Source organism: Quercus robur, chromosome 6, assembly GCF_932294415.1.
Source record: "Quercus robur chromosome 6, dhQueRobu3.1, whole genome shotgun sequence".
NCBI classification, from domain to species: domain Eukaryota; kingdom Viridiplantae; phylum Streptophyta; class Magnoliopsida; order Fagales; family Fagaceae; genus Quercus; species Quercus robur.
Genome location: NC_065539.1, coordinates 52207213 through 52218042, shown reverse-complemented (window position 1 = coordinate 52218042; position 10830 = coordinate 52207213). Strand labels below are relative to the sequence as shown.

At 33.7% G+C, this 10830-nt stretch overlaps 1 protein-coding gene and 1 long non-coding RNA gene across 2 annotated transcripts; one reads left to right on the top strand and one right to left on the bottom strand.

Annotated features, from left to right (window-relative positions):
* Positions 1-214: 214 nt before the first annotated feature.
* Positions 215-7865, top strand: LOC126689403 (uncharacterized). Its single transcript, XM_050384579.1, has 10 exons — positions 215-471; positions 1528-1622; positions 2434-2498; positions 3017-3060; positions 3678-3755; positions 3983-4136; positions 4690-4866; positions 6835-6897; positions 7015-7135; positions 7603-7865. The coding sequence occupies exons 1-9, from the start codon at positions 347-349 to the stop codon at positions 7123-7125; spliced, it is 912 nt and encodes a 303-aa protein (XP_050240536.1). The 5' UTR covers positions 215-346; the 3' UTR covers positions 7126-7135; positions 7603-7865.
* A 1565-nt stretch (positions 7866-9430) lies between these two features.
* Positions 9431-10575, bottom strand: LOC126689402 (uncharacterized). Its single transcript, XR_007644514.1, has 2 exons — positions 10282-10575; positions 9431-9816 (listed from the first exon to the last, which is right to left on the bottom strand). It is a non-coding gene; the product is annotated as an uncharacterized LOC126689402 (long non-coding RNA).
* Positions 10576-10830: the final 255 nt, after the last annotated feature.

Genomic DNA, 10830 nt, shown 5'->3' with positions numbered 1-10830 from the left:
CCAAAAATCAATGATGAGGGTGTATAGAAATAGGGGGAGAGTGTGGGACCCTACAAATAAAATAAAACTTTTAAAATGGCAAAAAAAACTACTTTATAGAGTTTTCCACAAATGAAACAATAAACGAAGGGTGGTCTGCGTACGCAAAACGCGCCCATTGGTTCCAAGCCCAGCGTACCCCTACTCAGTATTTAGTATTTACTATTCTTACTGTTCAGTGCACCTATAAATAATACTCCTAAACCTCTAATCAAGCTTTAAAGTTTAAACCTCTCTCTGAAACCAATTCAATTCAAATTGATCGCAATCAGTTATCATTTCTCTAACCAAAAAAAAAAAAAAAAAAATGGAAAACCGACCAACGATCCTTGTTACGAACGACGATGGCATCGACGCGCCGGGACTTCGAGCTCTGGTTCGAGCCCTCGTCTCCACGCAACACTACAATGTCCAAGTCTGCGCTCCTGATTCGTGCGTTTACTATAACCATTAATATCTCTCTCTCTTTCTCTTTGTATGTGTCTATATATGTGTGTCTGAGACTGTTTGGTTATTGTGTGTATATATTTTTGTCTGTGCACTTTGATTACTTTAATTCTGGTTTTGATTTGATTTTCAACGGTCATATTAATTTTTTAATTAGAAAAAAAAATAATATGTACTTGGTAAACTATGGTAAATGTTGTAATTAACGAGGCCTGTGTGTCCGGTTTTGCTATTTTGTAAACGTCCCTGTGTAATTTAATTCTGTTCACTTTAGATCGGAGTTTTGATGTGCAAGTCGTTGTGTATTACAGTAGCATAGTGTTATTTTTGTGGTTGAGACTTTTTTTTGTGGTTGAGAATACCTAAGTATTTTTAACTTCTTAAAAAAACTGACACGAGAGACTTGAGATCATGGCGAAAATAACTTTTAAAAAGAAAAAAAAAAAAGTTAATGTGAAAGCGGTTTTTATTATATGATTTAATGGTTTTGATTATGGCAAAGAAGTCTACCAATCATTTATCACGGAATTCACAAAGTGAGAGCCTTGTGCAGTGGGTACGAGTATGACTTTTAATTTCTTTTGATCATGGCTGCTAAGCTATTTGTTTGTAGTTTTCATGGTTTTCACTTCATTTGAATATCTTTTTAAATTTTTTTTTTTTTTTTTAAATTTTAAAAATTGGTAAGTTACACACACCCAATGGGTCTTGAATCCGCGGACATCACCCGCCACCTCATTATAATAGGATGAGGTAGTACATGTTGATTTGAGTATCATTTTTATGATTGGTTAAGTTAGTCGGGCAGTCTTGTACCCCCGCAACCTCACCCTCACCCCATTATTATGCAAGGAGGAAGTATTGGTAGAGCTATAGCTCATTGATGGCTTGATTTAAATTTCTCATACAGATGCATTTCTGTTTTTTGATGGCAAATAGCTGAAATTTGTTATCTATCGATATCAAAGTCCATTTGCATGATATTGGTCGTCGATATAGAGTTATGCGTGGTGTCTTACGGCCTTATTTTGCTATTTTCAGGGAAAAGTCAGCTGTTAGTCATTGTATTACTTGGCGCCACCCGCTTACTGTGAAACAAGTACATATTGATGGAGCAACAGCCTTTGCAACTTCTGGTATGTGGTATTTTCTGTTAATTCAAATTCATTTACAACTTCCAGAATTTTGAAGTTTGAGCTTTTATTAATTCTCTTTATAGCTAGTGGAGTCTGCATTATTGGATATTATGACTCTTTATATAGAGTAGTAATTTTGTGATATAATATTGCTGTAATGGAGTACAGCTATGTGATCATATGTGTAAGCTGGAAAGTATTTCTTTGTAGTCGTTAAGATATTTGTTGAAATTCTCTAAATAGGAGCTTACTGAGGTCTTCCTAACACTATTTTTTTTTTTCTTTTCGTTCTTTTAAAAATCTTCTTATGTTTATAGCAAGAGAAAAAGGGAAATTCAGGTTGTTGTAACTCATAATGAAGGTAGGAGTGAATTAAGGAATACACACAACACAATGTGTGTGTGTATATATAAAACAACTTTGGTTTTACTGTAATGACCGCCGTATGCTTAGAGGCTAGAGAAGTGTGCTTATGAGTTCGCTCCCATTGATACCCATTTTTTAATTGATTAGTAGGGTGTGACACACTTAAAAGCAATTTTCTAAAAAATGACCAAACTTGTGGAGATCCTTGTGCTTTTTAAGTATGTTTCAGTTAATAACCATATACATCCTTAGAGTGTAGCCATACATTTTCTATTTAGATGCAATTTTGATATCTGAAGGATGATCCACCCCTTCACAGTGCTAATCATTAATTAATATCTTCAATTTATATTATTACTGCGTTCCTCTGATAGTTCCTGGTATTTATTTTTATTTTTATTTTTATTTTTTAATACAAGATTGAAGTTTTGCATATGATTTGCAGGAACTCCAGCTGACTGTACTTCTTTGGGAATTTCCAAAGCACTCTTTCCTTCAATTGCTGATCTGGTAGATCTCTGGTTATAATGCATGGTTATGGAAGTTTCATTGGTTGCACTGCTAGAGAGGACTAACTGATACTGTTAAATTGTATTGTGATTTTCCATCTGGCTAATTCTTTGAATGCCAATGAGCTCTAACTCAATTGGCACCTCCTCCCCTTGTAAGTGTTAGGTGGAGGGTGAGGTCATTGGTTTAAAAACCATTGGGCCTGCATGTGCAGCTTACCAATAAAAGAAAAAGTTTCCATTTGGCTAATTTCTTTGTATAGTGGGCCTCTCTCTCTAATTTCTTGAACACCTCAATATGGAGCCGTTATGACTTGTAATGACACTGGAATTACTGCTCTCAATTCAGCTATTTTGCTTTAAAGTTTATTTGACTTCATTTTGTTGTCTAACTCTTCTGAGTTGAACAAATGTCTTGTGCAATCACTTGAGCAGGTTGCATTTGACTAGAAGTTGCAGTTATTAAAGTTGTTTGATCTTTGAAATTTTTGCTAATATTTTTCCCATTTCTGCATGCAGGTAGTTAGTGGCATCAACATGGGTAGCAACTGTGGTTATCACATGTTAGTCTTCCTTTGTGCCTTCTCTTCAAAATTCTGACTGTGTTAATGCCCCTTTCTATTGTTCAAAATGGATACCTTGTCAAGAAGAGAAATTGAAAGAAAAGGAGGGGACAAGAAGCTTCCACTTACTTTAAAGGGCCAAAAAGTGAAACTAAAAGGATCTAAAAATAAAATCAGCCCTTTCTTTTTCTTAATATTTTCTGCTTTGGACTTGTAAAGGATTTGTGACAGAAGTTGGTTTATATTGTTAGAACTACATACTTACTTATCAAAAAAAAAATTGTTAGAACCACATACTGTTATTTCAAGGTTCTTACAAACAATGACTTCTGAACGTTAAAAAAAAAAAAAAGAAGGTTCTTTCAAACAGTGTGTGTCTGTGCCATCAATCCCCTTGGGAATAAAAAAAATCACAAGGAAACATGTCCTTCTAAACTGATTTAAGGAAATTTAGTGATTTTAGTCTCATGAGAATATGAGATCACTAGTACACCCATTATGGGACACTTTCTTGTTTACATTGTTAGTATCCCTGCTGGAGTTCTTTTACTACATTGTAATTTTCTTTCTTTGGGCAGCTAATGTTCATTTCTTTTTTGATTGGTTTGGAATTGCAGCATTTACTCTGGCACAGTAGCAGGTGCTCGAGAGGCCTTTTTCAATGATTTGCCTTCTGTCTCTATATCATATGAATGGTATGTTAACATATATGTATGGCAACACATATAATATAGATTTTGTTCAAAGTAAAATTTTTATACAATTTGTCATAGCATATTACCGTGGTTGAGGCAGATTAAAATGAATGTGACAACAATGTCATGTTATGTTTCAGCTATTTTACATTTCATCCTTAAATCTATCTTGCCATCATAATAAGGTTCCTTTTCTCCTACAAGTGATTTGCGTTCTTGATTTTCAGGGTTGGAGGTAAGAGTAGTGTAGATGACTATACGCTTGCTGCTGAGGCTTGTTTACCAATCATAAGTGCAATTCTGGCTGAGATCAGGAATCAGGCTTATCCTCAAAAATGTTTTTTGAACATAGATCTGCCAACAGATGTTGCTAATAATAAGGTAAACCCAAAACTACTTTTGAAAGTTTCACTATTGAATGATAAGTTTAAGAGAACTTTTACTTATCCAAAAAAAAAAAATTTTAAGAGAATTTTTGAAGGTTTCACTGTTGAATAATAAGGTAAACTCAAACTACTTTTGAAGGTTTCACTATTGAATGATAAGTTTAGGAGAGCATTTTCATTGCCATTGTCCTTCTGATAGGTCAGTTTTTACATTATGCAAGATAGTAGCATATCAAGAATGTTGAAGAAAAGAGTAATCTTATTATTCACTCTCCTGGAATGTCTTCAGTCAGTCTGATTATTTTAAATGAGTTGAAATTCTTCATAAGGTGATCACCCTACTTTTAATTTCCTGATGCAACTTCTAAATGAATTTATGCTCATGGTTAAGTCATTTGGCTTGAAGATATGCTTGTGGTTAAGTCATTTGGCTTTGTGTGATCAATTTGGAACTGATTCAACTGCAATTTCTTGTTTCATGATAAGAATGCTATTATCTTAGTTATGTAATGTGTGGTTGTAATGTTTGTCTCACGTGCCTCAAAAAGGGGTACAGGCTGACTAAGCAGGGTAAAAGTATATATAAAATGGGATGGAAGCAAGTTACTTCTGACATGCAAGGAGGAAAAATGTTATCAACTATGACCATGGAGGCTAACTCAGAAGCATCAGCAGAAACTGAAACGTCAGCTACATTGCCAGACAATCTTTTGTTCAAGAGGGAAGTATGTCCCTCACTTTATCCATCGCTCTTTATGTTGTGACTCATTGTTTAATTATTTTTCTAAGTTGATAATACTCTGATAGTCACAATATTCACTGAACTCTTTTGCATTTGCATGTGCTTGCCATTTACTGCTTGAAGGCAAACATGTATAGCTTTTCCCATTTCCATGTTGCTTAGAATCACTTCGTTATTAACATCCTGAACAAAATTCAAAGTACAAAAGACAAGCAACCCATGCTATAATAAATTAATCTCAATTTAGCCTCAATATCCGAACCTATTTTACTTAAAACAAAAATTAATCAAGATGGTTACCTATTTCACCAACATAGCCTACCTCAATAGACTGAGCCTTATAGACCTGCAAAGGTTGACTTCATCTGGATATTTCTAGTAAGGATTTTGCTAATGTGTGCCCTAAGGGCACACAATAATTTTCATTTTTGGAAATTTTTTTTTCAAGAATTGAAAAAATATTAACAGCTTTTTCAATTTTCAAGAAAATGTTTTCAAAAATGGATGGCTTAACTGGACCCTTCTAGTAATTACCACTTTCCCTAAATGAATTGATCAGGATCTTACATTGATTATTTTAAATAATTTGAATTTTTCATTTAATTTTGGCTATGTTAAGTTCACATGTTGAACTTAGACTTTGGAGAAAATCATGAGTCTTCCTCATCCTTAAGGGTGTTAACTTTTAAGCAAAATTTGACGGTTATGCTGTAATTGTTATGGTCCGTTTGGATTGGGGGGTGGGGAGGGGGAGTAGAGTTGGCTGGAAATTAGCCAAGGAATTTCAAGTCTTATAAATTGCAGTGTTAAGTTTAGCCTTTGTTTAATATAGTTATGTGATAGTTTTAATGTGTATGTTTTTGGGGTGTTAAAGGACTCTTTTAAGTCTAAAGTTCTTAGCTTCCAATTTAACCCTATAGACAACAATGCTCAAGGTTCTATTTTGTAGAGGTTTTGTGAACAATAAATAATTATGCATGATATACACAAAATTTTCTCCTTGGGTTCTTAGATGTCAATGTTGTAAAAATATATGATTTGTAAATAATTTAAAATATAATTTTTACCGTCTAAAATTGGAAACTTTTAGTAAACAATTGAGTTTGTAACCAAGTTTTTTTAATGAGGGTTACTGCTTTTAAAATTTGTTTAAGCTTAAATGATCTTAAATTCATATTCTATGTTCCAGAGCAGTTCTTAAAGTGGATCTTATACGGAATTTGCTGCTAATAGATCCTGCCCAAATTCCTCCATCCCCTGAGGCCTTCCGACTTTCTAAATTATATCTTCTTACCTGCTTTATAAAGGATGACAAAAACTTATAAGCAGCTTATGTTTTTTCTTTAATTGGTGTTGAATTGTGTTATTTCACATTTGATTCCGTTTCGATAGATTTTGTTTAGCAAATTATTTATATATTTATATTTTTTAATAGATAGATAGTTGGGGAGGTGGGAATGTGGGAGTCGAACCACAGTTATGGGGCACCACAAAGAAAGGAGGAAGCCACTTCAGAAATAGAACCCTTAAGATGCCTCCAATCCATTATATTCCAGAGGATTTGATTTCTTTGAAAGAAGTGAATGAGATTATGTTGGATGCCATAATAGCAATATACCTTTTTTTTTGATTGGTAAATAAAAACTTTATTGAAAAAAAAAAAAAAAAAAATACAAGAAGGAGAAAACAACTTCCTTGGTACACAGGGGGTGTACTGGGAAAGCAAAAGCCTACCCAAATTGGACACCTTGTTTATAGTAAAATAGACATAATCATTTCATCTAATGACTGATGCTTTTGAGTACAATATGATTGAAACTCTTAATTTTAACAAATTAGAGAAGAAAACTTGATTGTAACATAGTAATTATAAACATGAAGGAAACTTGATTATGTCACTTTTTTTCTAGTTAAATTTTAAATGGATGACTCTACTTTTCAATTGTTGTAGGTAAAGGATCCCTACATTGATAAGGAGGTTGATACAGACTACCAATATGTTCAAGAAGGATATGTGCGTAGATTTGATTTATGAAATTTATTTGTGTGATTTTATCTCCCCCACATTATTTTGTTCGATTAAAATCTCTATGCGGGCCATCACTAACTTGTTATCATGATTTTATTTCAGATTACTGTCACTCCTCTTGCTGCCCTGTCACGTGCAGACAGCGATTCCTATGCCTTCTTTCAAAATTGGCTACCGAGTGTGGCTGAACATGCTTCTACATCATCCTTGTGATGCCATTAAGGTCTGCCTTGTAGTAATTCACCACAGCCTCTTTAAATTTTCCTTAAAATTGAGTGAATAACATTATCACATTAACACATGTTTGCTTGTCAAACTCCATAACACTTCAGTCATTGTATGGTTATGTAGCTTTCATGTTTGCTATTTATTTGATAGCTTAATTTACAACATATTGATAGCAGCACCCAGACATACTTGTCCCATTAAGCTCAATCACTTTGTGCTGATTAAAACCGTATATGGCTATCAGGAATGCTGTGTTAGCACTTGAAATTAAAAGATAATACTCCATAGCTAATACAGCATAGCTGTTTGCAAATATTTTGCTGGGTTACCAAATGTTAAGATATGCACTGATTAGTTTTTATTAATAATAATAATCATAATAGATATAGACCAAAAATTATGAATTATCTAGAGGGCAATGGACATCTGCTAATATCTTTCTTTCTTTGGATAAAAATGCAGAATTTTGAAAGGGCAAGGTAAAATTATTGCTCAAATAACTCCTTTGGATTCTTCTTCCTGAAGATTGCCATTATTGCCAGGTTTTGCTTGTACTTGCCACATATGTCCCTACTGAGAACATCTGAAAGTTATTTTGAACCCAGCTTTGTATGATTAAGTGGCAAAAGCTCTTCTGTAAGCTATTATTTTCCTAGTGATTAGTTTGATAGCAACTATGGTCTTAACTTTGATTTATTTAAATTTCCTAGAGACTTGGATGACAATTTGATTGTGATATAGCCATGATATCTGCCTGATAGTGATATAAAGTTATGAGAGCGGTCCTATAAAAAAACAAAAAGTTATAAGTGCGGCATATCTTTGAGATTGGTGTTCGTAGTACGAAATTTATAGACGTAGGACAAATTGGAGAATTTGTGTACATGTGGTTGTGGCAGGTTAAGGTTTAGGACTAGGAGGAACCAGAATACGCTATGCTAGAATATAAGAACGATCTCTCTGCTAGTTCAGGATAGGGTTCACCAAAGTAATACAGTTCTGTGTTTAATTCTCTATGCCATAAGATGAGCACATGAGATTGTGAGCATGACAGACTTTTACCTAACCCAGCTTGACCACATAATGAAAGATTGGAATTGCCAAGAGTCAAAAATTGAATCTGTCATCAACTATATGAAATTTAGTTATCCAAGTATACAGTTTCTAGAATGGCACGTAATGACTTTTGAGGGCTTGTAGGTTGAATTTGCTTATAGCACAAAGAAATGGTTTAAAGAAAAACATTTCAATAAAATGTGAGTTACTAACTCTTTGGTGATTCCAAAAAGTTGCTAAAAACTGGTCCTTACAATAATAGACCATAAAGAGTAGTACATTTTGCAAAGCATTTTGAAGCGAGTGAGAATGGCATGGATTTTCATAAAGCATAAAACAATTAAAACATATTCGGTTCCTTTCGTCAGAAGTGACCCAAGCAGGGATTACTTGTGGGGTTTTATACAATTTTGAAAAGTTGTAGCTAGGCCAACATCAGCATCACCGACGTTTTTAAGGTCAAATATATCTTTTAAATCTTTATAATTTCATGTGTTATACTATTGCTACAGGATATTGTAATTTGTAAGTTCATACATTATAGCATTATTATATGGTATATTCTCCCTCTTATAGCCAGGGATTTCATAACGTTATCAAGACCTAATATTTCTTCAAGTATAGATCAAAATTTGATTAAGAGAGGATTTTGTATTTTCATTTTTTTGATAATTCGATAGTTACATTGGGGAAGAGGGGAATTGAATCCCGGATATTTTCATTGAAAACACTTGGAGTTGTCAACTAGTTAATCATATGAAATTTTTTTAGTAGTACTCTAGTAGACAAAAACAAAATTAAATTTGCTCTTTTTTTTTTTTTTTTTGGTCTTTTATTTGTCTTTTATATTTGTCTAAAGATTATGTTTCTAGTGTCTTTCTGTTTATTTGAAAGGTATATTCAAGAGATCCACATTTCTCATTAAGGACTATATTACACAAAGTTCTTTATTGCTTTCTACTTTATGCAATGAAAATGTTGAAAACTCACTAACATAATACGACATGAAATTATTTTTTTAAATGAGAAAATCTTGTTAGTTGTCCCATCCATTTTTGTAGTTTTCACCTGTCATCTTCAAGAAAGTCTCCTATAATATATTAAAAGAAGAAGCAAACTGCCACCACAACCACTGAAAACAGACGAAGCAACAATAAGAAACCATGTAGAAGTAGAAACAAACTACCCCTTTTGCCAAATGCATCTAGAATTAGAGTTAGGTATATAGAACATGTAAAAGAAAAGGCTGTTTCAAATTAAGAGCCAAATAAAACGTTTCTATAAATATTGAAACTTGAGAGTACCATAATATACAAATGCGTACCTCAGATGACAGGAGAGAAATTGAAGAAACCCAGAAGAACAAAAAAAGAAAAGACAACTCTTTTATACGAGTATAAAACTCATAAATATCAAATATGTTTATGTACATAGCTGGACTTGACAGAAAAGGAAAATGTAAATAACTGGAACTTTCTCATATTCTGTCAACTGGTTGCATATGAGCACCATTTTTTGATGGCAAAGAAGTATTTGACTCCACTAGTATTGACCATAAGACATGCACATCTTCATAGGGGCAGGATTTGACATCCTCATACAAAATGTATATACCTCTTCCTGAAAACCCAAAGCGAAATAATGTTAAATCTAGGGGGGAATAAATGAAGAAATTTAGGAAAAATATCCAAAAATGGGATTGTTTAAAAAGGCTATAACGAAGAAAAAGTGAAGATTAAACAAACTGTAGTTTGAGAAAGTATGGTTTGAAACCACATTACCAAACAGGTAAATGTTTCACAAAAAGATCAAGTAAACTACAGAAAGCTTAGTACCTGTGTGTGCTTTGTGCATTAGAGAGGAAGAGATAGAGAGTTGAAAGATGTAGTTCATGTGTTCTAGGAAATTCAATGGCAACTAATGTATATAAAGAAGCAGTTTGAAGTGGGTGCAAATGGCTAATGAATGCATAGATGAGAACAGCATTGAAACCCTGTGATGGTTTGAACTTTCAAGCCATGGAGAGGAAAATAGACTTGTAAATATAAGCATGAATTCAAATGAAAAGAAATTAGTATGACTTACTCTTTCTTTGAGCAGAGTGCATGCGAAACCACAGCTTCTTCAATGGAGAGATGAGGGATTGTAGCCAACCCATTTAGGAGAAATGGGTGCCTCACTCTCATGTAGGTGAAGTAATGGGAGGAATTTAAGACATGGGGTAACTTCAGTTTTTGCTTAGACAAGGTTGAAGTTTATAGGTCACAGTTTACTATTAAAGACATTTTACATTCCCTTACAAACCTATCATTCCTATCACATTTTGGTCTTTGGTGCAATGTCTTTGTCAAGCCCTTTTTGCCTTGTAGCAGAAGAAGCCACCCCACCAATCAGCAGTACTTTTTACACTTCTACACTACAATGCGGCAATGCCCTTGTTGTATAGTAGTATCCCAATTTTTCACTTCAAATACCTTATTTCTCAAGCCACGTTTTGGTGATTTTGACCATTATTAATATATGTTTTTTGACGGGCAACACTCGTGGGGTTCTTTCTTTTTTATATTTTGGGTCTTCAATAGGATACAGGAGTCTCCTACAAGTATCTCATTCCTCTTAGTCCACCTGTCCCAT